A 19404-nucleotide genomic window follows, 5' to 3' on the forward strand; every position below is an offset into this window, starting at 1 on the left:
CAAAAACCCCAATTATTCATTTGTCAGAGATCAATTTCTAATCATTCTCTCTTTTCTGAACAAATTCTAATATCAAACTTATGCAATCAAATTCTGTTTGATCATGAAAACTTCTCAAAACCAATATCTATGTTGAACCATTGAGAGATTTGCCTTGTTTTCTTATTTGATTCTGTTCAAATGAGAATGAAAATTAGTTCAAATGATGGAATAGGAATAAAATTCCCAATATTGTGTTTAGATCGATTTTGTTTACTAATCCTTAGAATGATCAATTTAAATTAATTATGGGTTTACAATGATTTTTGAAAAAGAATTACTAATTTAAAGTGTGTTTTAGTTTAGCTCCTTAAGGGATGACTAGAAGTATTTCTTTTTTAAACATACCACATTTGGTGATAGGCAAAAAAAATATTAAAAAAAAAACCATTTTTGAAGAAACACTTTAAAAGTGATTGACAGTTTAAGCATTGAGAGACGATTACTAAGAAAAAAGTGATTAAACTATAAGGAATGTTCTCGTGGGAAATGAAAAAAAAGAAGATAAATTCTATAAATATCTAGATATGAGTAAGAATTGTTCTTCGCTCTTTAAGAAAAAAAAGGTTGTTTGCCTAAAATAAAAAATCTAAATCCTTATTTGGTGCAGGACCCATAGGCTAGAAATCATTCAACTTGTAGTAAATATCATCTATGTGAATGTGACGTTAAGAATAACGAGTTTAAGAAAATGCATCCCGAGGGTTTGAGTTGTTTAGAATATAAATAAATAGCATAGAGATTCTTATAGTAGACAATAAATAATCTCAAACTATATTGTCAAACCAATGTGCCTAAGTAGTTGGATTTCCTTTTTAACATAAAGATATTGAATCACTTTTGTATGTGAGCTTTTGAATGTTTTGCATTTGAGATCACATTGAGGAGTTCTAAAATTTCCAATTTTATATTGGAAAAGACAAGATCTTGGCCATGGGAATCTTTGACAATGCAATGTGGGAATCAGAGGGTTGGTGGTCCTATCTTAGGCCAACACAACCATCCCATTTATATCATCTTTCTAAGGTCCATATTTTTCTTCATTTTCTTTTGGATAAGAATTCCTTTTTTGTTTTGATTTTAATGGCAAGTATATGTTTCAACATGAAGAACTTGAGGATAAAAATGATGTAAGATATAATAATATAGAGAATACCAGCTTTTAAACTTCCGAGAAAACATAAATACCGATGTCAATCTGAGTCTAACTGAACTAATTAAGGCATATATCTCCGATTAAAAGGTCGTGGGTTCGAATCTCCACCCTATGGATTGTTGTATTAAAAAAAGAGAAAAAATTTAATGTCGATGAAAATGTCGAAGTTTTAATCTCATAGAGATGTTAAAATTATGGTTTTTTTTCCTTTCTCTTTGAACTAACATGCTTGACGTCTCGTCTCATTTAGACCATCCACTCTTGAGAAAATGAAATATGTATTCAACCAAGATAGATTTATATGAAAAAAAAAAAGACCATCAATATTATTTTGAAAGAAAATTCATTTTTACATTGATATCCTAAATGAGTCGATTTAAATTTTTTAACCATAAATTTTTAATTTGTACTCATTAAATTGATTTTAGTTCCATTCAATTAAACCTTAAACTTAAATAAGTTATATAATTAATAATTTTTCAAAACTAAATTAGAAAATTATCTATAAACCCACCAATAAACAACATCATATTTACCCAACAAAATACTAAATACCAAAGTTAGCATAACTCAATGTAATTGATATATATCTTCACCCAAGAGGTTGTAAGTTTGATTCCACTCCACATGTTATACTAAAAAAACGAACAAAACACTGAATTTATTTTTATTATTATTATTTTTTGAATAGGATTTTCACCTTTCTAAAATGAATCTCAAACCCACCTAAATTTATTACTATTTTTCCTCGATGATTTGGGTTCCCTCCCAAAAAGATGAGAACTTTTCACACCCTTTTATGAATTTGACTATATCCAGACAAAAGCTTATTGTAAAGTGTGAAATAAGGTAATATTATTATATGGTTTTTGTTACAAAAAAATATTTTGTCCGAATATCTTTGAAACTTTAGGAAAATGGTATCAAAAACAGGACATAGGCTCGTGGGTACGATCAACTTATGTCTAGGAATTCGTAGTTTTATGTTCCCATCCCTTAATTATAATAATATTAAATCACTTCATACCCTAAAAAAAAAAAAAAAAAAAATCAAATTTCCCACCATCCAATTTCTATATTTTCACAATAATGCCCATACCTTATCCTACATTCATAACTTCACCAAACTAAACGATATAACATTAACAATAATAATAAAATTAATATAGTATATGAATATGAATACATAATGTCATAAACCACCAGTACTATAGTCGATTATGATATATATATTCGATTAAAACATCAAAACATCAAACTTTAAAAGAAAAAATACTTTATAGAACTTTAAAAAAGTTAAATTAAATTCAATGTTTGTGAAATTTTAGAATGTAAAAGTAAAAATTCATAGCCGTCGTTATTTTAAGCTAGGTGGCAAGTTTTTACTGTGGGTGGAAATGGTTGGTTACCGTGGTTAAAATGCCAAATTTACCAATCCATCATCATTACAAAAGATTGAAATGATAGTACAAAATTGGTAAAAGAGATGCTTAGAAGCTGGTCAAGTCAAAGATTGTATCCCAATTTTTTAAATTAAAAGAAGTATTTTCTTTTATTCCAAAAGTACATTTGATGATGAATTGTTTGAAACTTGTTCATCACAAAGATTTTTAAGAACCAATTATTTCGCTCTAGTTTGAGAAAAATTCCATGAAATTATTCTATTTATTTTTAGTATGAGGTGAGATGGAATAATATTAAATAATTATTTATAAAAAATAAAAATATATAATAGAGGAGTAATTACTAGAAAATTTTCAAATTAATTTATATCTACTCTACTGTCATTTTTAGTATTAAACTACTCATTTGGTTTCATACTTTATCTAATATAACCATTTTGTACCTATATTTTAAGATTTATAGTGTATTTTCGCTAGTGATTTTGATATTTGTCGGATCAAAATCATTTACTATATTATTAGTAGTGTGATTTTAGAAAATCAATTTTACTTAAATCTCTTTCGGTCAAAATCACGATTAGGATAAATTATATAATTTTTTAACCTTAAAAGCTTTAGGGAGCCCAAGAATATTTATGGGCTCCACCCAAGTAAACTCCCAGCTACAAGCAAGTGATGGCTGTTAGTTAATTAGAAGTGAGATGGCCCATGCCCAAAATTGAGCCTCTCAAAGAAGCCATAGCCATTGCTGAAGCTGAAGAAAACGCTGTGAAACTCAGACTTCTCTCTGAAACCTTTCATGCCTTCCAACTCACTCATGTCATCAGATTCCTTCTCTCTCTCTCTCTCTCTACAGAACTTCAGTGAGTCTCTTTCTGCTTCCCATTCTCCTTCTTCTTCCCAATGATTTTGTTTTAGGAGCCTAGAAGATGCAGGATCTGTTGCAGAAGAACAAATCATGAGCTTCAAAATCACAAATCTGCCCTTCTTTTTTCCTCCTCTTCTTCTTCTTCTTCTTCTTCCCTCTCTGGCCCTGGCCCTCAACGGCGATGGCCTCCTCTTGATTTCTCTCAAACGCTCCATTCTCGGCGATCCCTTGTCTGTTTTCGCCAATTGGAACTTCAACGACGCCACCCCTTGTTCCTGGCGTGGAGTCACCTGCACTGATCTCGGAAGCTACGGCGGCGGCTGGCCGGATGTTCTCAGAGTCACCGCCGTCGCCCTCCCCGGCAGCCAGCTTCTGGGTTCCATTCCTGATGAGATTGGAAGGATCGAGCACCTTCGTCTTCTCGATCTTTCGAGTAATTTCTTTAATGGGTCTCTGCCATTTTCCATTTTCAATGCTTCCGAGCTTCAGATTCTTTCCCTTGCCAACAATGTCATCTCCGGCGAGTTGCCGGAGTCTATTGGGGGTTTGAGGAGTCTTCAGGTTTTGAATCTGTCTGATAATGCGTTGGCCGGAAATGTGCCCGGAAATCTCACTACTCTGCGGAATCTTACTGTCGTTTCTCTGAGAAGTAATTACTTCACCGGAGATGTTCCGAGGAATTTCAGTTCGGTTGAGGTTTTGGATCTGTCTTCTAATTTGTTTAATGGGTCTCTGCCAGCGAGTTTTGGTGGGGAGAAATTGCGGTATTTGAACTTCTCTTACAATAAAATTTCGAGCCCCATTCCGCCGGAGTTCGCCAAGAGGATTCCGGCGAATGCGACGATGGATCTCTCTTTCAACAATCTCACTGGGCCGATTCCTCAGTCACTTGCTCTGCTTAGCCAGAAAACAGAGGCGTTCGCCGGAAACGAAGATCTCTGCGGGAAGCCACTGAAGCACCTCTGTTCAATTCCTTCTTCACTCACTACTCCACCCAATGTTTCCGATACTTCATCTTCTTCTCCGGCAATCGCCGCCATACCCAAAACAATCGGCTCTGTTCCGGCCACACAAACGACCGGAGGTCCAAACGGGACACAAGCTTCTCAGCCGCAGAACAGCATGAAACCCATCACAATCGCCGCCATCGCCATCGGAGATATCGCCGGAATCGCGATTCTCGCCGTCGTGATTCTCTACGTATACCATCACCGGAAACAAAAAACCCCCGATTCCAAAACCCTAAAGTCCAAACCCGCCGAGAAGAACCCGCCGATGGGCTCAGAACAAAACCCCCACAATCAGAAGAAACCCTCGTCGGTTTTGTTCTGTTTGGCTAACAAAGGCGAAGAGACCTCGGAGGCGACGAGTTCTTCCGACGGCGAAGAGAACAGAGAGAAATCCGGCGAGGAAAAAACAGAGAGTAAGAAAAACGGCGTGCTCGTAACGGTGGACGCCGAAACGGAGCTCGAATTGGAGACTCTGTTGAAGGCGTCGGCGTATATACTCGGGGCGAGCGGCGGGAGCATAGTGTACAAGGCGGTGCTGGAGGACGGCACGGCGTTCGCCGTCAGAAGGATCGGCGACGGCGGCGGCGCTGAGAGAATGAGGGATTTCGAAAGCCAAGTGAGAGCCATTGCTAAGATTCAACATCAGAACTTAGTGAAAATTCGAGGGTTCTTCTGGGGAGACGACGAGAAGCTCATCATCTACGACTACGCCTCCAATGGCTGCCTCGCCGGCGCCATTCACAGTAAGTTCTCTGCGTACTTTAGCCTTCATTTCCTCCTTTCTCTAACATGCGCCTCTGTTCATCGTTTTTTCCCTTATTGCTAATTTACATTATTTATAAAAATTTTTTTTTCTATTTATTCATTTTCTCTGCCATTCTTAGAATAATTAAGTCAAAATTTTGCAAAATTATGCTTACTTTCTTCTCAGTTTTTTTTAGCATATTTTTCACTACGAGACATTTGAATTGTTTACAATAAGATTCTTTTTTTATTTTCAAAATTGGCCTAAATTTTAAAAATGTTTTAAGCATCTAAATTTTGTTGTCGAACCAACCTAATAAATAGATTGTTTTATTTTTTAAACTTTGGAACATGCGTTTGATATTTCAGTCCTTTGTAATAGTCATTAAATATTTGAAGTCATATGCGAGGCAATATATTTTTAAAATAGAATATTCAAAATTAAAAATTTAATGACGAATTTTGAACATAAATTTACTATCATAGAATATAATCTCAACAAATCCAAAGAAAAGTAAAAGGAAAAGGATTATAATGAGTAGGGTTAGAGCATCTCTTTTTGAATAAAGTGCATATTTTCCAATATATTCAGACATGACCCATTTTGTCTTTTATTATGTTGTTTTATAACCTCATTCATAATCATATCATTGTCCCTACTTTTTGAACTAATTAGGAACTTGAGCCCGTGACAACCTTGGTTCTGTTTTTTTTTTCTTTTTAATTTACAATTCAAAATGAGATATAAATGAGATTTAAATTTAAATACCTAAGATTTTGATCGAAAAATATATGTCGTTAAATTATGTTCAAATTGATTTGATTTTACTATTTTTTTCACTCAATTATTTAATAATTCATACTTAGATTATTTGATCTAATAATTATTTGCCAACGTGGATAAATTATTCTCAAAACATGCTTGGTCTTGAATTTATTCCAAATTTATGGTAAAATATCTCTTGAGAACAACTTTAGACAAATTATGATGGTTATGTTGCTCAGTTTAGGCACAAGCTCCAATTATAAAGATCTTTGGTATAAAGCATACGTAGAGTATATTTATTATTTAATAAATAAATCGCTTTTCGTAATATGTTTAGTCCAATTAAAAAGAAAAATAACGGAATTGACCTTTTTAAATTCAGGAAAACCGAGTTTGTCGTCTTCTTCCCAGAGCCACCTTCCATTGGAGGCCCGACTGAAGATCTTGAGAGGAATCGCTCGCGGGCTGGCCTTCGTCCACGACAAGAAGCACGTCCATGGCAACCTCAAGCCCTCCAACATCCTCTTCAACTCCGATATGGAGCCATTGATCAGCGATCTCGGCCTCGACCGGCTCGTCTCCGGCACCTCCAGCGCCAAAATCGCCCTCGCCTCCGGTTCGGCCAGGAACTTCGGGAGCCACAGGTCCACGCCGACTCGCGAGCACCAAGACGGCGGCGGCGGCGGAAGCCCGGCGGTGAACCTGGCGTCGGGGTACCAGGCGCCGGAATCTCTGAAGAGTCTGAAACCGAGCCCTAAATGGGACGTGTACTCGTTCGGGGTGATGGTGCTGGAGGTGATGAGCGGACGAACGGTGACGGAGAGGGAGGTGAATAATCAATGGAGCGGCGTGGGATTGGGGGCGGAAGATGAGGGGCGGATGAAGAAGATGACGGATCCAGCGATCAGGGGGGAAGTGGAAGGGAAAGAGGAGGCGATGATGGGGATTTTTAGATTAGGGTTTAACTGCGTTTGTTTTGTGCCGCAAAAGAGACCCACCATGAAAGAAGCAGTGCAGGTGCTTGAGAAAATGTCTGCAACCATTTCTTCTCGCTAATTGATAATCATGGAGTATTTTCTTTCTCTGATCTCTACTGTGGATTTTTTTTGTTGTTGTGTTAGGATGGAAAGTGAAGCGATAATTCTTGTTCTTCTTTTTGAGATGGATTTGATTTGGGATGTAAAGCGTGTGGATAAAAATCATAAATCAATATTAATCTTGGAAGGAAAGTGGCCTGTAGTTTATATTGGACTCTATTTTCCAAATCTCTCGCTGTCTGGGTTGAAACTTGAGTTTCTCTCTCGTTTACGATTTAATTTAATTTAAGTATTTAACAATTATTTTTTTTATATTACGATAGAAATTTTGGAAATGATATATATATATTTATTGATTCTAATTTGTTCCGAAACAAAAATAAAAATATATATTATTTTTAATTATTGAATGACCTATGTATTGGACTATGAAATTCTATTTTTTCTTTCCTTAAAGGTTGTTTTCCGGGTTGAAAATGTTTCTGTTTGGCAAATTCGTTTTTTTTTTTTTTACTTTTTCAGATTCAATTATCCAAATGTGTAAAGTCTTTAAAACAACATTTGTGTGCTTTTTAGTGTTTTCATATTTTTTTATTTGAAATATAATAATTAAAAAAAATAAAAATTTTGATAATTTCATTTTTGGTAAAATTAAAAACTGTAAATACAATATATTATGAATTATACACTATTGTAAAATAATAATTCTACAAGATTTATACCATACGTTTTAATAAATTAATTAATATTATTCTAGGTTAAACTAAATATTTACCCAGGGTGGCTACCACTGGTTTATAAATATATTATTAACATTCAACAAATTTTTAAATTTATATTCAAATTCTTACCATCAAACACATATTAAAAAATATCCTAAAACATGGAATACAATTTTATTTTTTATTAAATTATTTGTTTACAGGTCACCAACTCAACACACCCTGCCAACAAACTATGAGAATGAACTAGAATTTGAGATTCATTTACAAGGAAGATTAATATATAATATGAACTTAGGATGTCTTAAGATCCAAGCAAGCCACCTAAATTGGGTCATTTTCATTTAACTCATTTGATCTCATATCAGTTGGATTTAAATATTAGTTTGATCCTTATTTTTAAAACATTTATTTTAATTTAATGTACTTTTAATTTTTATTCATTTGGGTCGTCTTTTACAAATTGAAACTAAATTGACCATTTTTAAAAATACATCGATCAAAATAAATATTTTAGAGTACAAAGATTAAAATAAATAAAATTTATCATAAACACATGAAATTCAGAAATAAAAATAAACAAAATAAAAAAGTGGGAGACCAAAGTTTTTCCAAAAGATTACCGTTGCATCTTCATCTTTCTGATTGTCCAACGAGATTTCATCAATTTTTGCTGTACATGCTACATTTGATTTCCAATGTCATCTCGTAATTTAATAACATAATTTAAAAAAAAAAATGTTAAGTCAAATTTGGTTAATACAGCTCAAAAAAGGATGTCTTGGAAATAGTGATACATTGGTTGGTACTCAGAGGGGGAAAAAAATAAAGTGTAACGTTCGTTGTCTTCTTACAAAAAATACGTTGAACAATGAACGCGGGATTTATTTCCAAACTGCCTTAAAATTCATCAGATTTATTTCAACAAATTTATATTAAATATTAATTAACGAACATTAATTAATAATGTGTTGTTGATCGGAGATAAATCAATAATTAAGCAAATCATATATTAGTGGATCACAATTCACAATGATGTTGAATTATTAGTTAGTTTGATTGATTGATTAACCACAAATATAGTAAAATTTGGAAAGCGGATCATCCAAGTAAATAAATCCTATTTTTATGTAAATCTGAGAGTTTTCCCACCGTTAATCCCAAAATTCTAACACCGATTTAGCGTTAAATAATCCAATTTGCAGCCACTCTCATCAGAAGCGCGTGAGTTTCACGTCATCCACCAAACGCATATCTCTTTCATTGGCTGGCACTCTGTATCCATCACAATCACTAGCTAAACCTCTCACCTCTTCTATTAAACCCTAGATCTTCATCTTCCTCTCGCCGTCGCTCCGCCGTACCGCCGACGACAAATGGCTGCCTCCGCTTCCCCTGCACTCCGCACTCCTTCGCTCCGGTTTTCTTCTCTCTCTTCCAAGCTTCCTGTTTCTTCGGCTTTTTCTGTTAATCTTCGTCCTCGGAGTGTTGGCGGGGGGCCGCGGTTTGTTGTGCTCGTTTCCGCGTCTTTGAATGCGAAGCCGACGGTTCTTGTTGCGGAGAAGCTTGGTGAAGCAGGTATTGATCTCCTCAAGGAATTCGCTAATGTCGATTGCTCGTATAATTTGAGCCCTGAGGAGCTCTGCACCAAGATCTCGCTCTGCGATGCGCTTATTGTGCGGAGTGGGACTAAGGTTAGCCGCGAAGTGTTTGAATCCTCTGGAGGGAGGTTGAAGGTCGTTGGGAGGGCTGGTGTTGGCATTGACAATGTGGATCTGGCCGCCGCTACTGAGCATGGTTGCTTGGTGGTGAACGCTCCCACTGCCAACACCGTGGCTGCCGCTGAGCATGGAATTGCGCTTTTGACTGCAATGGCCAGAAATGTTGCTCAAGCCGATGCGTCTACTAAAGCTGGTACGTCTTTTTTATTTGTTTGTCTTTGTCATAAACATTTTGTCGAATCTTCGTGTTCTGTAGCTTGTTGTTTGCTTTGGATCCGCTCGAAACCAGGGAAAGGGGAAAACCTACGGAAAGATCTCGACCTTTTATCTTAACTTTGGACGAGCATTTCGTTTAAATCTTTTTGAAAAATTATTTTAATGTTTAAATCTAATGTGCCCTAAAGAAATCCCTTGCCGATGTGGTGGTTCTTGAAGTACGTTTTTTTTCTAGTATCCATGCGCAGTAAAAGGTTGAAACCTGTCGGGGAATTTTATGTTGAAAATTCCTATACTCTACTAGTCTGGACTTTTTAGTTAGAAGTAAAAATAATAAAGGAATGAACAGTTTCTCTCTGCATCGGACGTTCTCTTTCCCTTTTGAGCCCGTCGGCAAGAATATTAGTCCACGATGTGATGCTAGACTTTGTTGGGTGTGATGTTGTACACGAGATGCTAGAATTTTATGTTAAAACGAACTATTTATGATTTACATTTTATCCTCCATCGCAGGGAAGTGGCAACGCAACAAATATGTAGGTGTATCGCTTGTCGGGAAAACACTGGCTGTAATGGGATTTGGAAAAGTTGGATCTGAAGTTGCTCGTCGTGCAAAGGGACTTGGCATGCATGTAATTGCACATGACCCATATGCCCCAGCTGATCGCGCTCGTGCCATAGGCGTTGAGCTTGTGAGCTTCGATGAAGCCATTGCAATTGCTGATTTCATCTCTTTACATATGCCTTTAACTCCAGCCACGTCAAAGATTCTCAATGATGAAAATTTTGCGAAGATGAAGAAAGGAGTTAGGATTGTGAATGTTGCTCGTGGAGGAGTGATTGATGAAGAAGCTCTTGTGAGGGCGCTGGATGCCGGAATTGTTGCTCAGGTTCTTTTCCTTCGTTTACTACCTGACACTGAAATTTCCTAATTAGTATTTAAAACGCAAGGATGGTATCGTGTTTCTTTTTCTGATAGGCTGCACTTGATGTTTTCACTGAGGAACCACCCTCTAAGGATAGCAAGTTGGTTCAGCATGAGAATGTCACTGTCACTCCCCATCTCGGTGCCAGCACAATGGAGGCTCAGGTGTGTGTTTAAATCAGAGAACTTAAGCTTGTGTTTGCCTTTTTATAATTTATGACGATCTTTGAATTTGGTGTGCAGGAAGGAGTTGCTGTTGAAATAGCTGAAGCCGTTGTTGGAGCCTTGAAAGGGGAGCTTGCTGCTACTGCTGTCAATGCTCCGATGGTTCCTGCAGAGGTAGAAACCCTTAGTTTTGGAATCTTCTATCACTCTCGTGTTTCATATATCGAGGTCACTTGATTCAGACGTTTACCTGAAGTATTTCTGTTCACCTCTGTTCTATTTGTTTTATTGATCTTCTCGCTTTCCAAGTGGCTATATCTTTAGGTTTTCTGATTCATTATGCTATGCCATCGAGTAAATTTTGTCTTTTGAAATGCTATCATTTATGTGATTTAGAAGAACTTTTTAACAAGTCTCCCCATTTTTAAAGCTGGACATGGGCTTATGAAAGAAAAAGAGAAAAATAGTGATACTCCAGCTGTGTGCCGCGTGTGGGTTAGAGAGATTACTTCTCTGTTGGTGTCTCTTAAGTCTTGCGAGTATTTTCAGAAACCTCTCTGTTCAGCACTACTACCTGCAAGTTATAAGTGGATGACTTTTTTAATTCGTTACTTGGGTGTACTGATTATCATGGCCCGCTGAGTTGTGATTTGCATCATCATTATTCATCATATATTTTATTGTTAATGAACTAATTCTCAAGTTTCTGGTATATTAGGATTTAAACAAAGTATTATTTCTTCCCTACAGGTGTTAACAGAGCTGAAACCATTTGTTGTACTCGCTGAGAAATTGGGAAGATTGGCTGTCCAATTGGTAGCTGGAGGAAGTGGTGTGAAAACTGTGAAAGTAACATATGCTTCTTCTAGAGCCCCTGATGATCTTGACACCAGACTTCTTCGTGCCATGATAACCAAGGGTCTAATCGAGCCCATTTCTAGTGTTTTCGTGAACTTGGTCAATGCTGATTTTACTGCCAAACAGAGAGGACTAAGGATAACCGAGGAGCGAGTCATTCTGGATGGGTCACCCGAGAAACCATTAGAATACATTCAGGTCCAGATCGCCAACGTGGAATCAAAATTTGCCAGCGCTATATCAGATAGTGGAGAGATAAAGGTGGAAGGACTTGTGAAAGATGGAATCCCTCACCTCACGAAGGTCGGATCCTTTGAAGTTGATGTAAGTTTGGAGGGTAGCATCATACTCTGCAGGCAAGTTGACCAGCCAGGTATGATTGGAAAAGTTGGAAGCATTCTTGGAGAAGAAAATGTTAATGTCAGCTTCATGAGTGTTGGGAGGATCGCTCCTCGAAAGCAGGCTGTTATGGCCATCGGTGTCGATGATCAACCCAGTAAGGAATCTTTGAAGAGGATTGGTGATGTTCCAGCGATTGAAGAGTTTGTTTTCCTCAAGTTGTAGAATGTGGTCATGAACATGACCCTTTCCTTCCTTCTTTCCCCCATCGTTCTAGTCTGTGTACCACCCTCTCGGGATTTGGGTACATTCCTACATGTTTGGCCCCAATTTTGACAATTTTCATTAAAATAAGTTGGTTTGTTTTCTCAACTTTTTAAATGGAGAAATGTGCTCTACTAAGTTGTTTCAAGAATGATTATATATACTTTGACTGGATGCTCTTGTAGTTTCTGCAGCGTTTGGGACAACAATAGACAAAGTTTGTATCTCTATCTAACAATGATTCCATCCTCTAGAAAATGACTACCAAAATGTTCTGTTTATGAAGTGAACAGCCATACTTTGAAGTGCAAACTTGCCTTGTTTGTATGAAGTCGCCAAAATGTTCTGTTTATGAACCCAAAATAAAGGGCACCTCAGCAATAGTTGTTGGTAACGATATGTTGAGGTTATGAAGAGCTAAATAGGCAGCAATTCCAGCAGCATACCCTGCAAATGCGAAACCACTGACCTGCAGAAGAAGAAATAGACGAATAAAACACTCAATTCTTAGAAATCGGATTATCGTTTCATCTGCTGAATGTGGAAACAGGGGCATCACCTTTCTTAGGTACCAAAAGAAATCCACCTTCTCCATCCCCATGAATGCAACTCCAGCTGCAGATCCAATTATGAGCATGGATCCACCAGTACCAGCACAAAATGCAATCAGTTGCCAGAACTCGGAATCTCGAGGGAAGGAGGATAGATCATACATTCCCATTGTTGCGGCAACTAGCGGTACATTGTCTATTATTGCTGATACAACACCAACTGCACTTGCAATGAGTTCAGCATTCGCAATATGAGCATCGAGGTAGTTTGCTAACTCGCGTAAGATCCCTGCAGCCTCTAAGCTGGAAATGAAAATTCAGGCTTGCTTCAATAGATGCAATGTAAATAAGGCATTGCATTCTTGATATAAAAATTCAAGTTCAGATCAGAATAAACATTTCAGATCAAGGATTAAGTTGTTATGTTGCAAAGTTGTTATGTTGCATATTGCACACTGGAAGTACAAGAAATGGTATAAAATCTCGAATGGATGGTAGATGGTGCACTCACCTGCTGACAGACAAAAGGATTCCAAGGAAGAAAAGCGCTCCCTGCGTATCGATACGAGATAAAGCCTGAGGAACTTTTAACTTTTGCCTTTCCGATTCGCCATAGTGAATTGCATCAGTGAGAATCCAAAGAATTCCAAGCCCAAGCAGCATACCCATGTAGGGGGGCAAACCTGTGAGGGCTTTGAACACTGGAACAAAGACCAAAGCTCCGACACCTACAGAGAAAACAAGCTTTCCTCGAGGCGCCATCTGCTCGGATGCCATGACATTAGGAAATTCCTGCCCCTTCACATTGACTTCACTGAATCCAGGAAGAGAAAAACTTGCAAATAAGTTCAACCTTAACAGAATTCCTCAAAAGAAATCTCGACTTTCACAAAACCATAACTTTGACTTAGGTGCAAAATCTACACCTTGTTAGAGACAGAAGAGCCAGTGGAACTGCAAGCGAAACAGCTGATGGTACAACCAAGTCCTGCGAACAAGATGGACAACGATTGATATATAGATGAACAGAAAATAGAACTGCTATAAAGAAGTAAAATTACAAGATTTCCAAGAACTTCAAGAAGTCCAGACTCTTCCACAAACTATTACCAAAAATCTCCCAACCCCAAACACCAATAAGCATTTCAGATCAGAATAAATTCATCATTCATAAGAAAGAACCACAATAAGTATTTCAGAGATAGAATAGTACTTTGACTGTCTGCACAGTTGATATCTGACCATGTATCCACAGCATGGTGGTGGTTACATCTCCAATCGGTGTCCATGCTCCACCGGCATTTGCTGCTATCACAATCACAGCTCCAAGTAGCCTGTTTCGTATGATCCGTTTCTTAAATTGAGATCACAGAATTGGTTGGAAACCAATGGTTTGGCCAATTCCAGAAAAGGAACTAACAGAACTTTCTAAATACTGGACGATCGAATGCATCGAATTAGACATTAGACGAGAATTGCATTTTGCACTCTCCATGTAAATCTAGTTTTATGATCAATAGATAGAGTATACAGACAACTAACATCTGCAAAGCTACATATTATTGTGCTGATATGACAGCTGGGGTTACTAAACTGTAGGTAAGCAAAATAAGAGGAGAAATACCAGATTTCAGACTGTTCAAGAGGTCTTCGTCTCTCCCTCAACTAGTTTAGTGATTTTCTGATTTGCTTACTTGCATCATCTATTTACACTTTTCTAACCATACCAGGAGGGTCCCAGTTCCCCTTTCTAACACACGAACTAGTCACGCTCATTCCCACACTTCTTATTCCTAGAATACGTATGCTTATATGAGGCTTGTTGACCCTATCATGTGCGCCTCAACAACATGAACCAGTATTTTACACAGAGTGCTATATATTAGACATGTACAGCCACTTAATTGTATAATAGAGCAATCACGAATGTATAAGTTGTGCATTATCGGTATCATACTTGCGATACTCTGATGGAGGAACTAGTTTTCTCAATAGAGAAACCATGATAATTGTGGCTGTCAGGTTGTCGAGGATCGAACTTAGAAAAAAGGTTACACCTCCAATCTGCAATAAAAGGATTTTAGCTGTGCTTTTTCAGTATAGTAAGTCAAAGAATGTAGAGATTAGTACAACTAGCTCGAGGGTCTCAAGTAAATAAGAAGGAAACAGATCTGTCTTCCCCATATGAAAAGGCAACCAGTATAGACAAAACAAACAAAATGTTCGGAATATTTTCCTTCATTTCGATTCATCGATCGCCTGAGATTTTTTTTCACGTCTACCAATTTAATTGAAACATGTAGGTGAGTTTAACAATCAAGTAATGGACAAAAGTCAAGACCCTTACGTTTGGAAAAGAATTTAAATAAAACACATCAAGATCTATATACTTTTTGGGAAGGAAAAGGAGAACACTGACCACCCAGAGGAGCGTTCGGGGTTTTCGAGTGGTTATACTGTCTGTAACCAACTTAAATCCTTGATGAGCATCGACGATTTCTACTATGGTCATTGCCCCAAGCAAGAAAAATACAATTTCACTGACTTCTGCTGTTGAATGTGTTAGCTCTGAAACTGCAATTTCAGTGGATGGAGCCTACATATGAATTTATAATAAGAAGTAACTGAATGACTGCACAAAGCAAACAAATAAAACTTCAATATGCTAGAAAAGGCAGCAACGCCATGGAGGATTGCAACCAAGGTAGAAGCAAACTCCACTCTCCCTATCGTAATTTATGGCATACAGCATATACGGTGAATCGACTTTTGAGTGATTATTCTTAAAGCAATTGGATGCTAAAAATGAATCAGTTGTCGTTCGAGAAATGCAGTTTAAAGTAATATTTTTGGTATGCTTTTGCCATTTTGAAAGATGAGTAATGTAACAGCCGCTATGATCTTCCATTTGCGTTTTGGATGGAGAATGTAGAAAATGTCTACGAGATTGTCGATTGTTGACCATGGAATTCTAATGCTCATGAAGAAAATGCAGGAGAATCCAGATAGAGGAGAGAAACAAAGAAGTGTGTATTACTAACCATAAATTGCTATTCTGTTGATTAATAACACCGATGAAAGCATAAAATAGATCCATCAAATCAGCTGAATAAGTTCGTCAAACACGAACTAAAATAAATTATCACATTACATAGAATGAGTCACGCGAGATTTCTTTCATTGGAATGTTCATTAACTATTAAGTTACGAGATAAAACCGAAGCTTATACAATATGAAAACATCTCTACCAGAAATCTATAGATTTTCTCCAGGTAGTAAAGAAAATGAAAGTAGTAGAAAAGCAACAAACAAATTTTAAGTTCTATAATCAAACTCAAACAAACATCCCAAGTAAAACGGGCATGTATCGGAACGTTTTATATAGAAACTGAATCTTACCCCAATACTTCGAACAACCCATAATCCGACAGCCATCAATAATCCCACTCCACTCTTGTTGAAGGCAAGAGATTCTTCAAAAATGATTCCAGCATATCCTATACTAAACAACAACACCATAGCAAGATCCTGTAACACAAATTGGATAAAAAGATTAAGGACACATATCAAGCATACTGCACTTGTTACTTGTTACTAGATATATATATAGTTCAGAACAAGACACAAAAACTAAAAGAAAGAATCAGACAAGACCAAACATATGAACCTGATTAGCAGCAACCCAGGAGTGGTTAATTGCCACTGTCCCAGTAATGGCTGCAGCAAATATTGCAAAAGCTTTTAGTAAATCGGTCTTCGGCTGGTAACTAGCTTCGAAATCTTGTGAACTTATCTCGTCAACTGAGCATAGGGGATCACAGGTTCCTGACTTTGATGTGAATTCCTGATATTATGCCAGAGTTGAACACAAATAAATTCCTTACCAGCTCAAAGCTTTAGACATGGTATACTGATAAGTGATAACATCTTCATCATTCAGACGACAATAACAGTAGTAGAGAATGAATATACCATACTTCACGAATCAAAATGAGATTACAAATGAAAGATTGAAAGCATTATCGATCAAATTTCTATGTACCCTTTTACGAAATACCAGAATCCTACAACAAACAGTTCGAAACATTCAGCAAGAGTTTCAAAAAGGGAAACCTCGAGTTGATTACTGAAGCCGGGTGGAGCTGGCTGTTGCTGAAATGAAGAAGACGAAGCTGGTGAAGAGCCTTTTGCCTCGTCTTCAGCCCGCGCGAGAAGGTTCTTACGGAGCAACCTTGGAGTTCTGAGCCTGCTCGAAGAAGAAGCGTAGCGAGTGTGAAATGGGAGTGAAATAGGAGAAAGGGACTGAAGTGAAAATCTCTTCCAATGATGCGATGGGGGCAAGTGAATCCCAATGGAGAGGGAAGCCATTCGATCGAGCTCGAGCTAGAGATTCCACAAATGGGACTGTATTACAATTTACTAGTACAAGGGAGAAATTGGGTGGACTGGATATGGCAAAAGTTTTGCTCCTTCGTACTGGGGTCTTCACGATATGAAAAGGGTAGCGATGAATCAACGAGCAATTGCAGGAGAGTTGAATTGGGAAATGGGATTCCAGAAAATTTGCTTAATCCGGGACTTCCCAGTTTTGGGGTCCTTTCGATTTTCTGGGTTTGTTTCTCATATATACACCGAGATTTTCGATGCCAAAGAAAGGTACGAATTCCCACTCCTGATCTGAAACAGTAAAGTGTATATAAAATGGGAAGATTGCAGGAGGGTCCGACAAGAATTGGCAAAATTATATTTCAGGGTAATCAAAAGGCTTGGGAATTGGAAAAGGTATACGAAGTGGGCATCTGCAAAAGCTCATGGTTTCATGTTTGTTAAATCATTTTCTTGATTAGTGAAGTCTCCAAGGCAAAGATAAGATAAACTGAGAATCCCAGCATAATCCAACTAGTCAAATATATATCTTTCATTAAAAAATTGTAGGTTGGAATCTCTATCTTAAACTAATTTCTCAATTTGGATGGCTAATGAGATCGTTGATGATCTGTTAAACTTGTTATTCCATTAGAACTGAACTACAAATGGTCTAAATTATAGAAATTCTTGCTTTTGAGAGGGTTGGGTACCAATCAAATTAGGATTTTCTGTTTGTGGTTGAGAAGCATATATGCATTATTGTTATGCTAATATCCATGACTTTTTTTTTTCCCATAAAAATTGGGTTTTAATCGACTCATTTATATTATTACTCGACCAAAATATTCAAGATTTGAAGAAGAAATCCACAAATAGTTGAACAAAAAAAGTCAAATTTTCTTGAAATTTGAGAGCCCAAAATATGATGAATCCAAATCCAAATGGGTTGAAAATGGGCCTGAACGAGGGGCAGAAAGAAGCCACCTCTTGGGCCTATTGGTCCATCTACTAACGCAAAATTGCAAATAATTCACTAAATTTTGTGGTGCCACTATTAATCTAAATATTTTCGTTGACATTATTGACATTTTAGTTATTATTATTATTATTCATAATTACATTATTCACAAACTTTTAGAAAGTTTATTCCTACCCTTCGAACACAAATTTCTAAATCCAAACAAATCTACATTTACACATCCTATCTAAATTATCCCACGTTAAATTTATTAGATTTAAAATGTCGATCTTACCCCTCAAACATATCACAGCAACAATTTGTTACACAAAAATTCATTCTCCCTGACATCAAAACTCAAACATCTCTCTCTAAAAGAATTGGTTTATTTGGGTCCTCTCGAAACATCATTCAATATACTCACTGCGTTGCGACTATCCGTCCCTTCTTAATCCTTTGATATTAAACCGTTAGCCACGTTATACTATCCTCCTCGAATAATTTCTTGATTCGGTTGGCTAGTCCATGGCCATAGCTTTTAACACACAGGTAAAAATAGGGATATTTGAAGAGGGAATTGGTAGAAAGAGATATTATTTTGTGATTCAAAATGGGTTGGCCTCAAGATACAAAATTTAAGGGGTAGTAAGTTAAGTAGGGACAGTAGAGGGTGTCAAAGGATACCCAAAATCTTTGTCTGAGAGGGCAGACAATTGGTGCAGAATTTGACCCTATTTTTCACAAATTTAGGCCATACCACTTCCAAACCAAACCCTTCATCTTCAATCTAAAATCTTTTTTTCTTCATTCACTTATGAAATTCAAAAAAACAAAAAAAGGAATTTTAGTAATTGACTCTTTTTACCATTTTTCTTTAGGGTAAAACCAAGCTGTCTCAGCCCACAAGGACCACCAAACTTTGCACTGTTTTTTACCATTCTTTCTGAGTATAATTAAATGCTGTTTGTCCATTTCTCATTTAACATGTTGGAAGTGGGACAGCTTTTCTAGGTAACCTCATTTATTAATTTTTTTTCTCTCTTTATTTCCTCAACAGTTTTTTTTCTGTTTTATATCCTTATCTTTTTCCCTCCCTCTTTTGAATTTGGAGAGAATTGATTTCGAGAGGAGATTCAAAATTTCTTTCTAGTTCAACAGTTACAGGATGGAGTATCGAATCATCGACATTTGAGATGTGATATTATGTGTTTTATCTACTAAGCTATTCTTGGATGGTAGAGTAAATTCTAATCCACTACTATAAAGAGAGATATTTATGTATGATGATCGACA

At 36.9% G+C, this 19404-nt stretch overlaps 3 protein-coding genes across 3 annotated transcripts; 2 read left to right on the forward strand and 1 right to left on the reverse strand.

Annotated features, from left to right (window-relative positions):
* The first annotated feature begins 3258 nt into the window (after nt 1–3258).
* On the forward strand, nt 3259–7215 carry LOC111017689 (Leucine-rich repeat protein kinase family protein). Its single transcript, XM_022293521.2, has 2 exons — nt 3259–5219; nt 6369–7215. Exons 1-2 carry the CDS (start codon nt 3557–3559, stop codon nt 7040–7042), a joined length of 2337 nt encoding a protein of 778 aa, XP_022149213.1. The 5' UTR covers nt 3259–3556; the 3' UTR covers nt 7043–7215.
* Nucleotides 7216–9021: 1806 nt separating this feature from the next.
* Nucleotides 9022–12341, forward strand: LOC111017690 (D-3-phosphoglycerate dehydrogenase 1, chloroplastic). The gene is made up of 5 exons (XM_022293523.2): nt 9022–9659; nt 10196–10572; nt 10662–10772; nt 10851–10946; nt 11523–12341. The coding sequence occupies exons 1-5, from the start codon at nt 9122–9124 to the stop codon at nt 12192–12194; spliced, it is 1794 nt and encodes a 597-aa protein (XP_022149215.1). The 5' UTR covers nt 9022–9121; the 3' UTR covers nt 12195–12341.
* A 31-nt stretch (nt 12342–12372) lies between these two features.
* NHD1 (sodium:hydrogen antiporter 1) lies at nt 12373–17633 on the reverse strand. The gene is made up of 10 exons (XM_022293524.2): nt 16899–17633; nt 16453–16629; nt 16185–16313; nt 15204–15380; nt 14742–14848; nt 13998–14118; nt 13711–13772; nt 13296–13598; nt 12793–13087; nt 12373–12702 (listed from the first exon to the last, which is right to left on the reverse strand). The coding sequence occupies exons 1-10, from the start codon at nt 17151–17153 to the stop codon at nt 12583–12585; spliced, it is 1746 nt and encodes a 581-aa protein (XP_022149216.1). The 5' UTR covers nt 17154–17633; the 3' UTR covers nt 12373–12582.
* Nucleotides 17634–19404: the final 1771 nt, after the last annotated feature.

The sequence above is a fragment of the Momordica charantia genome (genome assembly GCF_013281855.1).
Source record: "Momordica charantia cultivar OHB3-1 chromosome 10 unlocalized genomic scaffold, Mcharantia_2.0 BLBB01000010.1, whole genome shotgun sequence".
Taxonomy (NCBI): Eukaryota; Viridiplantae; Streptophyta; class Magnoliopsida; order Cucurbitales; family Cucurbitaceae; genus Momordica; species Momordica charantia.